Consider the following 21032-nt stretch of genomic DNA (forward strand, 5'->3'; position numbering starts at 1 on the left):
GATTGTGCAATATTAGTGCATAGAATTGCAACTGATTTTTCTGTGTTGATATTTTATCTTGCTACTTTGTTGAGCTTATTTATTAGTTCTAACAGTATTTTTATGGAATCTTTAGGGTTTTCTACATATAAAATCATGCCATCTGTGAACAAATAAAATTTTACTTCTATCCAGTTTGGATGCATTTATTTCTTTTTCTTGATAATTTCTCTGGATAGGCCTTTTAGTACTTTGCTGAATAAAAACAGTGAGAGTGGACATCCTTGCCTTCCTCCTGATCCGAGAAGAAAATCTTCCACTTTCTCATTGTTGAGGCTGATGTCAGCTATAGGCTTTTTATATGAGGCCTTTCTTATGTTGAGGTAGTTTCCTTCTATTTCTGATTTGTTTAGAGTCTTTTTTTTTACCCCATGAAATGGTGTTGTATTTTGTGAAATGATTTCTCTGCATTACTTGAGATGACCAAGACGGATTTTTTCCCCCTTTATTCTGTTAATGTGATGTAGCACATTGATTTTTATATGTTGAACCATCCTTGAATTCCAAGGATAAATCTCACTTTTAATGGTGGGTAATCTTTTTAATGTACTATTAAATTTGGTTTGCTAGTATGTTGTTGAGGATTTTTGCCACAATGTTCATAAGGGATATTGGTCTGTAGTTTTCTTACGGTATTTTTGTCTGGCTTTGGTATGGGGACATGCTGGCCTCATAGAACGAGCCTGGAAAGGTACCCTCCTCTGCAGTTTTTGGAAGTATTTGAGGAGGATTGGTGTTATTTCTTTAAATGCTTGGTAGAATTCTCCCCTGAAGCCTTTGTTGCTGGGATTTTATTTGTTGGAAAGTACTTGATTACTGATTCTGTCTCCTTTCTAGCTGTAGGTCTGTTAAGATTTTTTTATTTCTTCATGATTCAGTCTGAGCTGGTTGTATGTTTCTAGGAATGTATCCATTCCTTCTAGATTATCCAATCTGTTGGTGTATAACTGATCATAATAATCTCTCATAATTGCTTTTATTTCTGTGACATTAGTTATAATGCCCCCCTTTTCCTTTATGATTCTAGTTATGTGAGTCTTATCTCTTTTTCAGTTAATGTAGCTGAGCATTTATCAGTTTTATTGTTCTTTCCAAAAGTCAAGTCTTAGTTTCACTGATTTTTTCCTATTGTTTTTCTGTACTGTATTTTACTTATTTCTGCTCTTATCTTTATTATTTCCTTTCCTTTCTACTAACTTTGGATTTAGTTCTTCTTTCCAGTTCCTTCAGGTATACAGTTAGGTTATTGATTTGTGATCATTCTTCTTTTTTGATGTAAGCGTTTTTAACACATTTTTCTCTTAGTACTGCTTTTACAGTATATCATACATTTTTTAATTTTGTGCTTTCATTTTCCCATGATATATTTTTTAAAGATTTTATTTACTTATTTGACAGAGAGATCACAAGTAGGCAGAGAGGCAGGTAGAGAAAGAGAGAGGGGGAAGCAGGCTCTGCGCTGAGCAGAGAGCCCAATGCAGGACTTGATCCCAGGACCTTGAGATCATGACCTGAGCCAAAGGTAGAGGCTTAACCCACTGAACTACGCAGGCACCCTCCCGTGATATCTTCTAATCTCCCTTATTATTTCTTCTTTGACCTGTTGGCTGTTTAAGAGTATGGTGTTTAATTTCCATATGTTTCTGGATTTTCTAGTTTTCCATTGGCTATTGATTTCTAATTTTGTCCCATTGTGATTAGAGAAGATTTTTTTTTAATGATTTTTTTGAAAACTTTAACACTTGTTTTATGGCCTAACATGTGATCTGTCCCAGGGAATGTTTTATGTGTACATATAAGGAATATGTATCCTGCTGTTGGCTGATGGTGTGTTCTGTGTACATCTGTTAGGTCCAGTTACCTTATGTATTTTTCTAGTACTCTTTCCTTATTGACTAGCTGTCTGGTTGTTCTATCAATAGTTGAAAATGGGCATAGAAGTCTCCTACTTTTATTTTTCACTCTTCATTTTTGTCAGTGTTTGTGTCTTATATTTTGGAGCTCTGACATTGGGTTGTATATATTTATAATTGTCGTATCTTCCTTGTGGATTGACCCTTTTATCATTATGTAATGTCCTTCTTTGTCTCTTGGAACAATTTATGACTTAAAGTGTAATAAATTTGCTGATTTTTTCCTTCTGCTTGAGCAAGTCTGCTTTTTTTTTTTCAGTGTTCCAAGATTCATTGTTTATGCACCACACCCAGTGCTCCATGCAATACGTACCCTCCTAATACCTACAACCAGGCTCACTGTCCCCCCACCCCCTCCATTCCAAAACCCTCAGTTTGTTTCTCAGAGTCCTTAGTCTCTTATGCTTTGCCTCCTCCTCTGATTTACCCCAACTCACTTTTCCTTTTCATTTCCTAATGTCCTCCATGTTATTCTTTATGCTCCACAAGTAAGTGAAACCATATGATAATTGACTTTCTCTGCTTATTTCACTCACCATAATCTCCTCCAGTCCTTTTCATGTTGGTACAAACGTTGGGTATTCATCCTTTCTGATGGAGGCATAATATTCCATTGTATATGTGGACCATATCTTCTTTATCCATTCATCTGTTGAAGGCATCTTGGTTCTTTCCACAGTGTGGCAAGTCTGCTTTTAAACTTCTCTGGTAAATTTTTCATTTCATAGTTATTATATTCTTTTTTTAAGATATTATTTATTTATTTGATAGAGATCACAAGTAGGCAGAGAGGCAGGCAGGGTGGGTGGGGAAGCAGGCTCCCTGCTAAGCAGAGAGCCCGATGCGGGGCTTAATCCCATGACCCCGAGATCACGACCCAAGCCAAAGTCAGAGGCTTAACCCACTGAGCCATCAGGCACCCCTATAGTTATTATATTCTTTTTAAAAATTTTTTTATTTTTTTTAATTTCTTTTCAGTGTTCCAGAATTCATTGTTTATGCACCACACCCAGTGCTCCATGCAATACGTGTCCTCCATAATACCCATCACCATAGTTATTATATTCTTATCCAGAATTTGTTTGGTTCTTTTTCATAGTTTCTGTATTTTTATTGATACTGTTTTGTTCATGCGACGTTTTCCTGATTTTATGTAGTTATCTGTGTTCTCTTTGAGCTCACTGAAAATCCTTAGGACAGTTATTTTGAGTTCTTTGTCAGGTCATTTAGAGATTTCCCATTTCTTTAGGAAAGGTTTCTGGAGACTTACTTTGTTCCTTTGATTGGGCACCTTTCCTTGGGTTTTTTTTTTTTTGTTTTTTGTTTTTTGTTTTATTTTATTTATTTGACAGAGAGAAATCACAACTAGGCAGAGGCAGGCAGAGAGAGAGGAGGAAGCAGGCTCCCCGCTGAGCAGAGAGCCCGATGCGGGACTCGATCCCAGGACCCCGGGATCATGACCTGAGCCGAAGGCAAAGGCTTTAACCCACTGAGCCACCCAGGCGCCCCTCCTTGTTTTTTTGTGTGCCTTAGAATCTTTAGTGGAGATTTATTTAAAAAAAAAGAAAAAAGAAAAAGTTATGTCGTCTGGGCTAGAGATTCTGAGGATCTTTCCAAGCTTTTCTGGGTGCTTTCTCCAGGTTTGTGTGTGTAATTTCTCAGTTAAAGGGGTTTGCCCCACTTCCTTCTCAGGAGCCCATAATCTCTTGCTCCCCCTGGTGTCTGATTTTGGTATTGCAGCTTCTCTGGTGCTGTAACAAGCCGTGGAACTCTTTTTATTAGCTATCCCTAACATGGTATCCAGAGTATATCACCATTCCCATCAGTGCTCTGAGCCACATGATATGGAAGCCAGTCTCTCAACAAAAAGCCAGAATGTTGGATGCATGCTCCTCTTTTCTTTTCCTTCCAAGGGGGAAGCCACAACTTAGGAATTTTCTCCTAAATTGCACTGCACTATGCCAGGGAAACAGGGGGAGTAGTCCAGGCAAAATGCAACAGCCTTTTCTATTCACTTTAATCCACTATTCTTCTTGGCTTTGTGTTCATCTGGAGTGCTGTGACCTCTTAACAGGGAATTCTCAGAAAGTAAATTTTGTCCATATGTTGATGAGTTATTATCCTCTAGGGAAGAACGTGAGCCTGGCGTTTCTTAGTCTACCATCTTGCTGACCTCATTCCAATTTAGATTTTTTAGTATGAATTTTTGCTGTTATCTGACAGGTTTGCTTGTGGATTGAGTCCTGTGGTTGTGTTGGGTTTGCACTGTACTCTTCTAATGCCCTAAATCTAAAGGAAGTGACACTTTTAGCAGTGAGAGAATAATTATGAAATGCCCTCTTCTTTCTCCCCATCTCTTTCTTCCTCCTGTCCTCCTGTCCTCCTGCCTTTCTCCCTCTTCTTCCCTTGCTTTCTCTCCTCCACCGGGAGTGTCTGATATAGCAGTAGTTGGACTGGAAGTAGTATCCAAGACCTGGGCCACACGACACTGACTTCCCCTGGAGTCTCACAGCCTGGGTTCATCAGCCCATAGAAAGTTTGCTTTCTGTTCTTTGTGTACCAAAACAAGGAAGCCAGAAAGCTTAGGCCTATTTAGCTTATAAAGGAGGAGAGGAGCTTGAGCTGGTGAATTACTGCACTGAAGCAAATATTTGGCTTTTGTTTTGCTTCCCTTCCCTTTGGTTTGCTCTGTTTCCCAAAGTTACTGCTGGACATAGTGTGTGAAATCTCTCTGAAGCTCATTTTTGTTCCTGCCAAATGTTAGGCCTAGGAGAAATGAATGGGTTCCAAATATGCCCAAAAAAATGAAGAAAAAAAAAAAAAGCTTTGTATATTGAACTTCTTCAAAATCAGATAATCAAATCAGGTAATAGGAAAGAATGTCTACCATAATTCACAGAGATGATTATTTTTCACTCATGTAAGCTACCACAGTCCTGATGAACCAGAACCTGTGTTTCTGTCAGCCTGATACCTGACATCTGTCTCAGAGATGGCTCTCAGGGCTGGCTTTACTGAAAAATCATCTTCCCATGTTTTTTCTATTGTGATCACTTTCTTCGTTTTTTTGTCCTCCTTTTTTATCTTTTTAGGTTAGATGCATATAAGCCCATGCGATACTTGGAAAACAAGACAGCTTTAAATAGGGCATTGGAACGGTTGAATTGGCCCATTTCTTTGAAGGAACTGTCGATGCTGGAGAATGAAATCCTAGCCGGGAAAATGTATATCCAGCAGGCCATGGAACTCCAGGAGGCTGCCAAGAAGGAGAATCATGTGAGCAAGTCACAAGGAGAGGTGGGTGCCATGGAGGTGTCTACATGTCCTCCCTCCTTCCTGTCCCATGTCATTGCCATCCCTGCGCAGGCCTTCCTTCTCCCTCTCCCAGTCCCCTCCACGTGGATTTCTAAGAGTTAGAGCCAACCCAGTAAAAGCATCCAGATGTCTTTTCAACAGAGAAGAATTGCTATTTAGTTTTACTATGGCCTTCTTTTTTAAATAATATACTTTTAATTAAAAAACAAAACTAAACAGAAGTATAATGTAGTGCTCGAAGGCCTCGGCTTTGATATGAGCCAAACCCCAATCCCTATGTTATCCTGGCCACTTATTCCATCTCTCTAAATCTAAGGGTTTTTTTAATTTGTAAAATAGGAATATTACTAATATCTGCCTCATAGTGTTATTATGAGAGTAAAATGACTTTTTACAGTGCTTCATCTCGAAATACCTCCCCATAAATGTTAGAAATTATTAACCAAACATACTTTTCAAAAAAAAATCTTATAATCTGACTGCCTTATTATTACCCGTTTGGATCACTTACTTTTAAAAGCTTTTTTTTTCCTCCTTGAGTAAATTTTTACATAGAAACAGAATCTCCATAACCATTTCATAATCTGCTCTTTTTCTTTAATGACAGTATAGATGATACATGATGTCACATAAGCTTCAAGTGTACCAACATAGTGCTTGGACAACTTGATACATTCCCTGTGCTCACCACAGTGTAGCTAGCGTCTGTCACCACGGACACTATTACAGTGCCATTACAGTAGTGTAGTCTAGTGTACCGTGTATTCTCTGTGCTGTACGTTTCATCTCTGGACTCATTCAGTCCCTAACTGGAACCCTGTACCTCCCACTCCCCTTCACCCATTGTGCCCATCCCCCACCCCCACCTCCTTGGCAACCACCAGTTTGTCCTCTGTATTTATGGGTCTGTTTCCACTTCTTTTTGTTTGTTCACTTGTTGTTTTTTTATATTTCACATACAAGTGAAATCATACTGTCTGACTCATTTCAGTTAACATAGTACCCTCTTGGTCCATCCAGGTTGTCACAGATGGCAAAATTTCATTCGTTTTTATGGCCAAGTAATATTCCTGTGTGTGTGTGTGTGTGTGTGTGTGTGTGTGTGTGTGTGTGTACCACATCTTCTTTATCCATTCATCTATCAGTGGACATTTGGATTGCTTCTGTATCTTGGCTATTATAAGTAATACTGTAATAAACCTAGAGTTGTGTGTATCTTTTTGAATGGTGTTCTTGTGATTGTAAGATAAAGCGCATGGTATGCTCAGGGTGCGCAGCTGTCAGCACTCAGCAGTCAATGCACTCAGCATTAGTACCCGCTGTTGTTATAGCCATTCTTGAGTTTTTACTGAGGAGTTTTGAAAAGTCATACAGAAGGATGTCTCCAAGCCATTTGAGTTGGCAAGAAGATTATTAGTGATCTTACGGAGAGTGATTTCAGTAGAATTGTGGGGGCAGAAGCCAATTTGCAGTGGGTGGAGAAGTGGGTAGACCTGAAGAAAGTAAGTATAGGAAGTGAAGATTTGGTTTCAAGATCTTCAGAGGGAAGGAAGGGAGATAGAGAGTGAGAAACTTGAGGCACAAGCCGGAGCGAGAGAAGGCATTTAGTGTGTGTAATGGTATATTGATGGGTCCACTGCTGCCCCCTTCATGGTCAGGGGCTAAGGCTCTTCCTTCTCTGCCCTGTCCCCACACCAGGTTTACAAAGCGCCCACTGTTCTGGGAAGCATCCACGTGCCCAGGACAGTTAAACACAGGTAATGAATTGTGTGTGTGTGGAGGAAGGGGCTCATACTTGACATCTTATCTTCAGAGTTCTTTCTACTCTGGACATGGCCCTCAGCAATGGGATATTTTGTATATTCTTTTCTTTTCTTTTTTTTTTAAGAGTTTATTTATTATTTATTTGACAGACAGAGATCACAAGTAGGCAGAGAGGCAGGCAGAGAGAGAGGAAGGGAAGTAGGCTCGCTTTGATCCCAGGACCCTGGAATCATGACCTGAGCCGAAGGCAGAGGCTTTAACCCACTGAGCCACCCAGGTGCCCCTGTATATTATTTTCTTAAAATGATACTTCTCCTCACCATGTATGATGTATTATGAGATATTTTAATTCTATTTCTGCCATGCCCCACTGGTTTGACTTCAGTGGCCCACTAATAGGTCTCTATCTCCTGTTGTGAAAAATACTGGTTAGGACCAAAGCGCAAGACTGCAAGGGCTTGTGAGACCCTGGGGTGAAAATTCATCACAGATGAAAGTCATTTTTACTGATTTGTATATAAATATTGTCTGATTATAACTTCTTTTGGCAAAGGCCAAAGGTTTTGATTAATGATAGTAAATAGGAGCTCAAGAAACCATCTGTTAATTATTAAGACCTGCTAGAGTTTATTGATAACATGTAGCAAAAGGTGATCAAAGTTTGTTAGGAATGGAGATCCAATTGGTAATGACCATACACAGTCAGAAGGGAGTGGCCACTGGTCACTTTGGCACACTTGGTCCACACCACAGTGTGTTATGGAGTCTGGATGTCTTTGGTTCTTTGATACGTAGTCACCCCACTGATTCCTGGGTTTGAGAGCTTTGTGGTTTTTCTGTTGGTGAGGATCAGATGTGTGGAGAAGAGGCTTCATGTGTCGGTGTTGCTTTGACTTCAGTCTTTTGCTGGCCCCTTGATCAAACCTGAGGGGAGAACCATCATCCCTCCTGCTCTGCCCACCATGGTCACATTCTGTGCTTGACTGAGAATTGCTTACCCTATTTCCATAACCAACTAGCTTTGTGGTATCCCCAGACATAGGTGCTTGACTCACTGACCACATAATGAAAGGAAGAATCTGAAGTCAGAAATTGTAAATTCCGCTTGAAAACTCCCTCTCCTCACACCCCTCTATTACCATGACTGCAAACTTCACCATCATTGGCCAATCAGAGCTGTGCTATGGTGGAAATCACCACTGGGCATCTGACTTGTAATTAACCTTCCATGGTTCTCCCTAGGACCCTGGTCAGTCAGCCCAGCCATGCTATCCTACAATATTTCCTTACTATGTAAGGATTATTTTCCACATCCTTAGGACCCAGGCCCAGAAAGACCCAATAGGCTCTCCACATTTATAACCTTGACTGCCTTGGAAAATTTGGAGGCAGAAAATCTTGTGAAGCATCTATAAGCAATCCTAAAAGGGTTCTTGGAAATGTGTCCACACAGCTGGCCACCCATGGTTATGTCTCCAAGTTGTGCCTGGTAAGAATCTAGAATCCATGGTCTTTAGGAATGGTGTATTGAGTGCTCCACTCTGTGAAAAACTATCCAGGAGAAATAGTGCTGGGGAAGACATAGAAACAGGCTGGGTGAGGTGAAACAGGGATAATGAGGGAAGGTGAGAGACCATTTGGATTGGAAAACATTGTTGGAAAAACAATGACTTTGATACTGTATAGGAGAAAGTTGGTTGGAAAGATTTAGAGAGAAATTTCTTTGAGTTGTATAAAATGGAGTCAGAATAAGTAGAGCTGTTATCTTTGCTCCCAAATAATCGTTAGACCTGTTGTCATTCTTGCATTTTACAGTTCTTAATATTTCCTCTTTAAAGCGAGGAGAGAGGCCTCCCACAATAACCCTTTACAACTAGTCAGCCTTCCTCATTCCACTAGGAACACTTGAGTCTGTTCTGCTGATACTGGAGTCTGGCAGGAAGACTGACTTTCTGGTGACTGTGAATTGTCCTTCAGCAGCACATAAGATCTCCTGATGTGAGGGTGGAGAATTAACAAGTCTGTGTTGGGCATCAGTGATGTTGCCGTCACAGAAAGAATGGCACATGTACATTCAGACCAGTACCGTGGAGGTAACTTAGTGCGTGGAAAAGAGACCCCAGATGGGTTCTTGAGGGAAGATGTTAGGAGATGTGGCCCAGTGGGGCTGAAGTGTCAGAGCAAGGTGCACTGATGGGACAGGAGAGGGTGCTGAAGGGAGAGTGCTGCCAGCCTCATGATTGTGTCCCAGTTAGCTGGGGTCTTAAAGGAGAGAATCTCACTCAGGAATACCAGTCAATGGAGGGAACTGAAAGAAGGGAAAAGAAACTCCCATCAACTTGAAATATTATCTAAAAAGTTTTCTGTCTAGGATCCTGATATTCAGGAGTAGGAAGGTGGGTATCAGCTTTAGGGAATCCCTGAGGTGACAGAAATCACTGCCAGATGGTCTTTTCATTCTGAAGCTGAAGACAACCCTCCCTGCTGGAGGTTTTAGCTGGGCAGACCTCAGCATTGTCCTGCCACTAGGTTTTTTTCTCATAGGCATAAATTCTACCCTCAGCAGGTTTAGGAATGGTCATTGACCTCCCCATCTGGAGGAGAACTGAGTGTGGAGGGCTTATCAGTAGGATCCAGGCAGGAAATAGAATCCCGTTAAGTCAATTCAAGTGAAGAAATGTTAATGAAGGGAGTGTTCATAGAGGTGGACGTAGGTCTAAGGCAGCCAGTGGGATTTGGAACCCCCAATGACTAGGAAGAGCAGTAAGTTCTCATCACTCCTAGACTTGAAAGGGTGGAAGGAAATGATGCTCCTGGAGCCCCGTGAGAGCTAAGTCTACTAGCAGGAGTGGAGGTAGTTTTAGAGAGACAAAGGGCAGGGAAGGAGCATGGAACAAATACCCCAGTCTTTTCTCTTGCTGCTACCCTCAGACCTCCTGCCTGCCATTGGCTCACCCTGTCCAGAAGCTGGGCAGCAAGAGAAATAAATCAGGTGATGTCACCCATGGAGGTCAGCTGCCTGGGGCATGGAGCAGCACAGGGCAGAATGGATTTGGAGGCAGATGGGTGGACCAGAGTAACCAGCACAGAGATGTGTTGAAAAGTTTTCTTAAAGACCCAGCACTTATTTTTGTTCTGTAGCCTTGACTGAGATATGTATCTATATATAGTAGATAGCTGGTTGTGGTCCACACTCCAGGCAGTGACACAGAAGTGGGTGTGGTCTACGACTCTCGTTTGTCTCTGGAGTAGCAACATGCAGAGAACTGAGTCTCTAGCATCTGAATTACAGCTTACAAGGCTGTGGTAATTTTCAGATTTAACTATTTAAAACATTTCAAATGTTTCTCTTTGATGTTTTTCCTGAAAGAGCAATGAAGAAATAGTCCCTGATAAGATGTTAACAAGTTGCTCTTTACTTGGGAATTAATTTTATGCAGCATCTAATGCATATATATTAGGTTCCTTTGCCACCGCCAAAGAAAGAAAAAGAAAGGGAAGGGGGAGAAGGAGGAGAAGAAGAAAAGAAAATTCATTTTTTTCCTTACAAAAGCCCTTTGAGTTGCTACTGATTAACATTTACTGGAGATTTTCCTTTCCGAGTAGTTAACTCCATAGCCCAGCATGGCCCTGTATTGGGGAGCGGGGAATTGTTTTGTGGTTGAGGGCTTCATCCTGTGACTGGTTTCCTGTGCTGCTTAAGGAGCCACACACACTGCGCAAGAACCGCAGACTGGGAAGAGTGTTAGAGCCAGGCAGCTCAGCCAGTCGGTGACCTGCTCCGGAAGCAACCCTCAGGGGAGGGAAGTGAAAACAGGCATCCAAGTTCTGGGGATGTTTGTTTCTCCTGCTGTGTTTTCTAGAATTACACTACTCCCTGAGGAAGAGGAAGAACACAACTCTAGTAAAGCCCTCCCTGACCTCCCTTTGCATTTGAAAACAAGTCTGGGTGTCCAAGACTCCTCACAGGGGCTAATAATTCTCTCTATGTGTCTGCCTGGCCATAGTACTTCCCGTAAGTCTTGGATTCAAGTGCAGTAGCCTTAGTCCCTGCGGGCCCCAGGGCTGACCTGCTGCATCCCTGAGAGGCCTTGCAAGAGGGCTTAGCTTCCTCCTCAGAAGGGCAGGGCTGAGGCAGGAAATTCCTCTTAAAGCTTCACTCCTTCGGCGTGATGGTTTACCTCATGTTAAAATGCAAATGCTCTGGGAAGGGAAGCACATGGAGCCCTCCAACTCATTTACGCAAGTTGGTCACTCCATGGCTGGGCAGGAGTTGGCCACTCATGATACACATTTTCCTATAAGATCTCCTCATTCTCTTTTCAGAACCCATTTTTAAAAAGGGATGCAGATCCTAGGTTTTCTCAGGGTAGAGGACACCCCTCTAAATCTAAATGAGGACAGAGATAGTGATGGTCAGCAAATTCTCCAGGCTGGCCCTATCCTTTTCACCAAGGTTTTAAAGGGAATTGAATTATTTACAGTGACAGTTTGCAAATGTTCTGGTCTTATATTTAGGTATCCTAGAGAAAGGAAAGGTCAAACCATACATTACACTATAAGTCTTATCTTGATTATACCATCACAAACTTTAGTTGGTCTTAAAGACAAAACATGGGCAGAGAAGCATGTTGGGGCTTCTGGGTGTCAGCAGTTCAATGATTTGGGGCAGAAAAAAATATTTAGTAGTAGTTTCAAAATAAGATTTGTAGCCAAACACTAGTTTGAGTTAAGTTGTAGAAATGCATGGAAAATCTTAAAGCATCAAACATTTAGTAACTTCACTGTCTCCACCAATGCAAAACTGAAAGCATGACCTTGAAATTAAATAATAAATGAAAGGAGGGTGACACCATTTTGGATCCTGTTCTACATCATCTGGTAACTAAATCTGACGAGGAAATGAATTGGATTCTCTGAATTTTGGAAACAAGGCAAAATCAAATTACCCAGGAGACAGCATCCCCACTGCCAATATTATTGCCCATCTGACTTCCTCACGGAGACTGGCATGCAACTACTCTCATAACACCTAAACCTAGAAATATGTTGCCTTATTTATTGCTAGCATTTTTGTTTTCACTCTCTAGCCCTTCTGACTCTTGTCCTCCATAGATTTCTTTGAAAAATAAGTCAGACAAGGACCAATACCATATGATTTCACTCATACATGGAATTTAAGAAACAAAACAGACAAAATAGGGGAAGGGAAGGAAAAATAAAGAAGAAAATTAAGAGGGAGGCAAACCATAAGAGATGCTGAAGTCTAGGAGATAAATTGAGGGATGCTGGAGTAGGGGGGTGAGGAGGTAGGGATAATTGGGTGATGGGCATTAAGGAGGCAACTGATGCAATGAACACTGGTGTTTGTTTGTTTTTTTTTTCACTTTTTTAAAAATTTCTTTTCAGCGTGACAGTATTCATTGTTTTTTGTACCACACCCAGTGCTCCATGCAATACGTGCCCTCCCTATTACCCACCACCTGGTTCCCCAACCTGTCACCCCCCGCCCCTTCAAAACCCTCAGGTTGTTTTTCAGAGTCCATAGTCTCTCATGGTTCATCTCCCCTTCCAATTTCCCTCAACTCCCTTCTCCTCTCCATTTCCCCATGTCCTCCATGTTCTTTGTTATGCTCCACAAATAAGTGAAACCATATGATACTTGACTCTCTCTGCTTGACTTATTTCACTCAGCATAATCTCTTCCAGTCCTGTCCATGTTCCTACAAAAGTTGGGTATTCATCCTTTCTGATGGAGGCATAATACTCCATCCGCATATATGGACCACATATTCCTTATCCATTCATCCTTTGAAGGGCATCTTGGTTCTTTCCATAGTTTGGAGACCGTGACCATTGCTGCTATAAACATTGGGGTACAGATGGCCCTTCTTTTCACTACATCTGTATCTTTGGGGTAAATACCCAGTAGTTCAATTGCAGGGTCATAGGGAAGTTCTATTCTTAATTTCTTGAGGAATCTCCACACTGTTCTCCAAAGTGGCTGCACCAACTTGCATTCCCACCAACAGTGGAAGAGGGTTCCCCTTTCTTCACATCCTCTCCAACACGTGTTGTTTCCTCTCTTGCTAATTTTGGCCATTCTAACTGGTGTCAGGTGATATCTCAGTGTGGTTTTAATTTGAATCTCCCTGATGGCTAGTGATGATGAGCATTTTTTCATGTGTCTGATAGCCATTTGTATGTCTTCATTGGAGAAGTGTCTGTTCAGATCTTCTGCCCATTTTTTGATATGATTATCTGTTTTGTATGTGTTGAGTTTGAGGAGTTCTTTATAGATCCTGGATATCAACCTTTTGTCTGTACTGTCATTTGCAAATATCTTCTCCCATTCCGTGGGTTGCCTTTTTGTTTTGTTGACTGTTTCCTTTGCTGTGCAGAAGCTTTTGATCTTGATGAAGTCCCAAAAGTTCATTTTTGCTTTTGTTTCCTTGGCCTTTGGAGACATATCTTGAAAGAAGTTGCTGTGGCTGATATCGAAGAGGTTACTGCCTATGTTTTCCTCTAGGATTCTGATAGATTCCTGTCTCACATTGAGGTCTTTTATCCATTTCGAGTTTATCTTTGTGTACGGTGTAAGAGAATGGTCCAGTTTCATTCTTCTACATATCGCTGTCCAGTTTTCCCAGCACCATTTATTGAAGAGACTGTCTTTTTTCCATTGTATATTTTTTCCTGTTTTGTCGAAGATTATTTGACCATAGAGTTGAGGGTCCATATCTGGGTTCTCTACTCTGTTCCACTGGTCTGTGTGTCTGTTTTTATGCCAGTACCACACTGTCTTGGTGATCACAGCTTTGTAGTAAAGCTTGAAATCAGGTAACGTGATGCCGCCAGTTTTGTTTTTGTTTTTCAACATTTCCTTAACGGGGTCTTGGGGTCTCTTCTGATTCCATACAAATTTTAGGATTATTTGCTCCAGCTCTTTGAAAAATATCGGTGGAATTTTTATCGGAATGGCATTAAAAATATAGATTGCTCTAGGCGGTATAGACATTTTAACAATGTTTATTCTTCCGATCCAAGAGCATGGAATGGTCTTCAGTCTTTTTGTGTCTTCTTCAATTTCTTTCATGAGTGTTCTGTAGTTCCTCGAATACAGATCCTTTACCTCTTTGGTTAGGTTTATTCCCAGGTATCTTATGGTTCTTGATGCTATAGTATGGAATTGATTCTCTAATTTCCCTTTCTGTATTTTCGTTGTTAGTGTATAAGAAAGCCACTGATTTCTGTACATTGACTTTGTATCCTGCCACGTTACTGAATTGCTGTATGAGTTCTAGTAGTTTGGGGGTGGAATCTTTGGGGTTTTCCATATAAAGAATCATGTTATCTGCGAAGAGAGAGAGTTTGACTTCTTCATTGCCAATTTGGATACCTTTTATTTCTCTTTGTTGTCTGATTGCCATTGCTAGGACTTCTAATACTATGTTGAACAAGAGTGGTGAGAGGGGGCATCCTTGTCGTGTTCCTGACCTAACAGGAAGGCTGCAAGCTTTATCCCATTGAGGATGATATTTGTTGTGGGTCTTTCATAGGTAGATTTTATGAAGTTCAGGAATGTTCCCTCTATCCCTATACTTTGAAGCGTTTTCATCAGGAACGGATGCTGGATTTTGTCAAATGCTTTTTCTGCATCAATTGAGAGGACCATGTGGTTCTTCTCTCTTCTCTTATTGATTTGTTCTATCACATTGATTGATTTGTGAATGTTGAACCATCCTTGTAACCCAGGGATGAATCCCACCTGGTCATGGTGGATAATCTTTTTAATGTGCTGCTGGATCCTGTTTGCTAGGATCTTGTTGAGAATCTTTGCATCCATATTCATCAGTGATATTGGTCTGAAATTCTCCTTTTTGGTAGGATCTTTGCCTGGTTTGGGGATCAGGGTAATGCTGGCTTCATAAAAAGAGTCTGGAAGTTTTCCTTCTGCTTCAATTTTTTGGAACAGCTTCAGGAGAATTGGTGTTATTTCTTCTTTGAAAGTTTGGTAGAATTCCCCAGGGAATCGGTCAGGTCCTGGGCTCTTGTTTTTCGGGAGGTTTTTGATCACTGCTTCAATCTCGTTACTAGATATCGGTCTATTCAGGTTGTCAATTTCTTCCTGGTTCAATTTTGGGAGTTTATAGTTTTCCAGGAATGCATCCATTTCATCTAGGTTGCTTAGCTTATTGGCATATAACTGTTGGTAATTTCTGATGATTGTTTCTATTTCCTTGGTGTTAGTTGTGATCTCTCCCTTTTCATTCATAATTTTATTAATTTGGGCTTTCTCTCTTTTCTTTTGGATTAGTGTGGCCAATGGTTTATCGATCTTATTGATTCTTTCAAAAAACCAGCTTCTAGTTTCATTGATACGTTCTACTGTATCTCTGGTTTCTACCTCATTGATCTCTGCTCTAATCTTGATTGTTTCCCTTCTTGCGTGTGGAGTTGGTTTGATTTGTTGTTGATTCTCAGTTCTTTAAGGTGTAGAGACAGCTGGTGTATTCTGGATTTTTCCATTTTTTTGAGGGAGGCTTGGATGGCTATGTATTTCCTCCTTAGAACTGCCTTTGCTATATCCCATAGGTTTTGGACCGAAGTGTCTTCATTCTCATTGGTTTCCATGAATTGTTTAAGTTCATCTTTGATCTCCTGGTTGATCCAAGCATTCTTAAGCAAGGTGGTCTTTAGCTTCCAGGTGTTTGAGTTCCTTCCAAACTTTTCCTTGTGATTGAGCTCCAGTTTCAAAGCATTGTGATCTGAGAATATGCAGGGAATAATGTCAGTCTTTTGGTATCGGTTGAGCTCCACTTTGTGACCGAGTATGTGGTCTATTCTGGAGAAGATTCCATGTGCACTTGAGAAGAATGAGTATTCTGTTGTTTTAGGGTGGAATGTTCTGTATATGTCTATGAGGTCCATCTGGTCCAATGTGTCATTCAATGCTCTTATTTCTTTATTGATTTTCTGCTTGGATGATCTTTCTATTACTGATAGAGGTATGTTCAGATCTCCTACTATTAATGTATTCATATCAATATGACTCTTTATCTTGATTAGTAGTTTTCTTATGTAATTGGCTGCTCCCATATTGGGGGCGTAGATATTTACAATTGTTAGATCATCTTGGTGGATAGTCCCTTTAAGAATTATGTAGTGTCCTTCTGTATCTCTGACTACAGTCTTTAGTTTAAAATCTAATTTATCTGATATGAGAATTGCTACCCCCGACCTTCTTTTGAGACCCATTGGCATGAAAGATGCTTCTCCATCCCTTCACTTTCAGTCTGGGTATATCTTTAGGTTCAAAATGGGTCTCTTGTAGACAACATATGAATGGGTCCTGTCGTTTTATCCAATCTTCAACCCTGTGTTGTTCTATGGGCGCATTTAGGCCGTTCACATTGAGAGTGATTATTGATAGATACGTTTTTATTGACATCTTGTTACCGTTGAAGTCTTTCTGTCTGTAGATTGTCTCTATATTTCTGTTCAATGATATTCTTAGGATTTTTTCTCTTGTATAGAACCCCCCTTAATATTTCCTGCAGTGTCGGCTTGGTGGTTGCATAGTCTTTTAAGCCTTGCCAGTCTTGGAAACTCTTTATCTCTCCATCCATTTTGAATGTCAGTCTTGCTGGATAAAGTATTCTTGGGTGCATGTTCTTCTCATTTAGTACCCTGAATATATTTTGCCAGCCCTTCCTGGCTTGCCAGATCTCTGTGGACAGGTCTGACGTTATTCTAATGGGCTTTCCTCTGTAAGTAAGGAGCTTCTTTGTCCTAGCTGCTTTCAAGAGGGTCTGCCTACCATTGTAATTCTTCATTCTAACTATCAGGTGTCACGAGGACTTTCGAGAATCTGAAATCTTGGGGGGAACCGTTCTGCCTCTAGTACATGAACGCTATTTCCATTCGTGAGATTGGGAAAATTTTCATAGACAACTTGTTCCACTATATCTTCTAGACTTCTTTCTTTCTCCTTCCCTTCAGGGTTTCCAATAATTCTGACGTTGGAACGTTTCATGGCATCATTTATTTCCCTGATTCTGTTTTCGTGGCTTCTGAGCTGATCCAGCTTCCTCCTGATCCTTTCTCTCATCTGTTTGTCCTCCAGATCACTAATTCTATCTTCTGTCTCAGTTACCCTAGCTTTTAGCGAATTTAGATTAGATTGGAACTCATTGAAAGCATTTTGAACATCATCCCTGGTGGCTTTCAGTTCTGCCCTAACATTGTGAACATCATCCCTGGTGGCTTTCAGTTCTGCCCTAATCAATTCTGTTTGGTCATCCTTGGCTTTCTCCAACCTAGCTATTGCCTGGATAATTGTTAGCCTGAATTCCTTCTCTGACATATTGTCTCTGTCGATAGCCATTAGCTCTGTTGCAGAAGGTCCATCCTCTGTATTTTTCTTCTGTTGGGCATTCCTCCTCCTAGTCATTTTGGTAAGAGATGACTGAACAGATGCAGCTGGATGTATCAACTGTGGTGCACTCAAGGTGCACCCTGGAACGCTTCTGTGCAATCAGGATTCCCCACCCAAATGAGAGAAAAAAGAAAAGAAAAAGAAGAAAAAAAGAGAGAGAGAGAGAGAGAGAGAGAGAGACAGGAAAAAAAGGGAAGATAAAAGACAAGGCTCAGCCCAAATGGGCTCCAAGGTAAGATTTATGAAGTATACGAACAAAAACAAACAAAAAGACTGATAAAAGTATATGACAAGAGAAAAAAATATATATATATATATATAAAAGCAAAAAAAAGAACCTTGTCAAAAAGAACCCCAAGTATAAGATTTATATACTCTCAGGACAAACACAAATACACAGAAACATGGGCAGAAGGAAAAGATGGGAGAGTGGTTATAAATTCTCAATGTGGGTGAGGAAGGTTATTTTGATTCTTCCTAGATGTATCTTGATGTCTTTGTTAAGGGACTCAACTTTCCTAAGATAAAGGGGGATTAAAAATTGGTTTACCTATAGGGGTAGCATTGATTGGGGAAAGGGGATTACCTTGAAGTCTAACTCTATATGTATATTAGAAAATAAAAATTAAAAAAGAATAAACTAGACTAAACTAAACTAAAATTTTTAAAAAATTAAAAAATAGGCAAAAGAAAAACACGGGTGAATGTATCAAAAAGTTCAGGTTAGAAGGTTACTAAGGAATTTGATGTACTGGACATCTCATTTTGATGGTAAATAGGTTAAAAAATTATCTATATGTATAAAAAAAATGAACCAGAATAGTGGTAATGAGTTAAAAATAAAAGTTGTATTTATGAAGTAGTGGTTGTACTTTTGTTGTCTTTTTTTGTTTGTTTCTTCCTTCCTGGTTGGTTTTCTGGGGGAGGGGCCTGCCACGTGGGTTTTCAGTCAATGATGTTCCCTGAGTTAAGTCCTCCCGCCCCCCTCAAGGGGGTGGGCTCTAAGGAAACCGTTTTTTTTTTTTTTTTCAGGCTTTTGTTCTCTGGAGGTTTTTATGTTTGTTCATCTGTTTTCTCTCGCCTTGACAGCTTTTGATGGTTTTTGGAGGTTTAGAGGAGAGCAAACTACACCCCGACCTCCCTCTCAGAGAGAAGCCTCAGAATGCTCTGCAGAGCTGCTGGCAGAGTAGGTTCCAAGTGATGGTCCCTGGGGATGCAGAAACTCCTCATTGTACCCAAAACCACGGCAGCAGCGGCTGTCTGGGCAGCTCCAGACCGCCAGAGAGGTTCCAAGCACCGATTGCACACTGAGATTTTCCTGCTTTCCCAGGCTGGGAATGCCTGGTTTTTCACGATGCCAGAGCTCCAGGCTAGCACCTGTGCGCACCTCTTCCAGGGGAGGGTGTGGGACCCGCACGTTTCAGGAATGCCGTCTGGCCCGGCTCCCAGCCCCTCACGGGAGCAGGACCCCACTCGTTCTTGGGTGCACTGGCGGCTTAGGGACCAAGACCTGGTTTTTCTGCCGCACTCTCTGGCTCAGCGCCAGGGGAGGCTGTCCTGGGTCCGGAGACTTAAGCCCCTGTCCCTAACCGCCCCAATTCCCACAATTTCCCCCCGCGATCCTTTGATCTTTTTTTTTTTCCATTTTATTTATTTTTTCAGCATAACAGTATTCATTCTTTTTGCACAACACCCAGTGCTCCATGCAAAACGTGCCCTCCCCATTACCCACCACCTGTTCCCCCAACCTCCCACCCCTGACCCTTCAAAACCCTCAGGTTGTTTTTCAGAGTCCATAGTCTCTTATGGTTTGCCTCCCCTTCCAAATTTTTTTTTTTAATAAACATATAATGTATTTTTATCCCCAGGGGTACAGGTCTGTGAATCGCCAGGTTTACACACTTCACAGCACTCACGATAGCACTTACCCTCCCCAATGTCCATAGCCCCCTCCCCCTCTCCCAATCCCACCTCCCCCCAGCAAACCCCAGTTTGTATTGTGAGATTAAGAGTCATTTATGGTTTGTCTCCCTCCCAATCCCATCTTGTTTCATTTATTCTTCTCCTATCCCCCTACCCCCCCATGTTGCTTCTCCATGTCCTCATATCAGGGAGATCATATGATAGTTGTCTTTCTCCGATTGACTTATTTCACTAAGCATGATACGCTCTAGTTCCATCCATGTCGTCGCAAATGGCATGATTTCATTTCTTTTGATGGCTGCATAGTATTCCATTGTGTATATATACCACATCTTCTTTATCCATTCATCTGTTGATATGGACATCTAGGTTCTTTCCATAGTTTGGCTATTGTAGACATTGCTGCTATAAACATTCGGGTACACGTGCCCCTTCGGATCACTATGTTTGTATCTTTAGGGTAAATACCCAGTAGTGCAATTGCTGGGTCATAGGGTAGTTCTATTTTCAACATTTTGAGGAACCTCCATGCTGTTTTCCAGAGTGGTTGCACCAGCTTGCATTCCCACCAACAGTGGAGGAGGGTTCCCCTTTCTCCACATCCTCTCCAGCATCTGTCATTTCCTGACTTGTTAATTTTAGCCATTCTGACTGGTGTGAGGTGATATCTCATTGTGGTTTTGATTTGTATTTCCCTGATGCCGAGTGACGTGGAGCACTTTTTCATGTGTCTGTTGGCCATCTGGATGTCTTCTTTGCAGAAATGTCTGTTCATGTCCTCTGCCCATTTCTTGATTGGATTGTTTGTTCTTTGGGTGTTGAGTTTGCTAAGTTCCTTATAGATTTTGGATACTAGCCCTTTATCTGATATGTCGTTTGCAAATATCTTCTCCCATTCTGTCAGTTGTCTTTTGGTTTTGTTAACTGTTTCCTTTGCTGTGCAAAAGCTTTTGATCTTGGTGAAATCCCAAGAGTTCATTTTTGCCCTTGCTTCCCTTGCCTTTGCCGTTGTTCCTAGGAAGATGTTGCTACGGCTGAGGTCGAAGAGGTTGCTGCCTGCATTCTCCATTCTCCTCAAGGATTTTGATGGATTCCTTTCTCACATTGAGGTCCTTCATCCATTTGGAGTCTATTTTCGTGTGTGGTGTAAGGAAGTGGTCCAATTTCATTTTTCTGCATGTGGCTGTCCAATTTTCCCAGCACCATTTATTGAAGAAGCTGTCTTTTTTCCATTGGACATTCCTTCCTGCTTTGTCGAAGATTAGTTGACCATAGAGTTGAGGGTCGATTTCTGGGCTCTCTATACTGATCTATGTGTCTGTTTTGTGCCAGTACCATGGTACCTTGATGATGACAGCTTTGTAAGAGAGCTTGAAGTCCAGAATTGTGATACCACCAACTTTGGCTTTCTTTTTCAATATTCCTTTGGCTATTTGAGGTCTTTTCTGGTTCCATATAAATTTTAGGATTATTTGTTCCATTTCTTTGAAAAAAATGGATGGTATTTTGATAGGGATTGCATTAAATGTGTAGATTGCTTTAGGTAGCATAGACATTTTCACAATATTTATTCTTCCAATCCAGGAGCATGGAACATTTTTCCATTTTTTTTGTGTCTTCCTCAATTTCTTTCATGAGTA

At 41.0% G+C, this 21032-nt stretch overlaps 1 protein-coding gene across 5 annotated transcripts in view; it reads left to right on the top strand.

Annotated features, from left to right (window-relative positions):
• Positions 1-21032, top strand: part of VWA3B (von Willebrand factor A domain containing 3B) — a 225073-nt gene that overhangs the window by 169345 nt on the left and 34696 nt on the right. For all 5 annotated transcript variants that reach the window (XR_006815228.1, XM_045980137.1, XM_045980138.1 and 2 more), the window contains one exon: positions 5045-5249. Coding sequence is in view for 4 of the 5 variants with exons in the window: in XM_045980137.1 (XP_045836093.1) it covers positions 5045-5249 (205 nt within the window). In the remaining variant the exon portion in view is untranslated. The remainder of the gene's footprint in view (positions 1-5044; positions 5250-21032) is intronic.

This window comes from Meles meles, chromosome 16 (genome assembly GCF_922984935.1).
Source record: "Meles meles chromosome 16, mMelMel3.1 paternal haplotype, whole genome shotgun sequence".
Taxonomy (NCBI): domain Eukaryota; kingdom Metazoa; phylum Chordata; class Mammalia; order Carnivora; family Mustelidae; genus Meles; species Meles meles.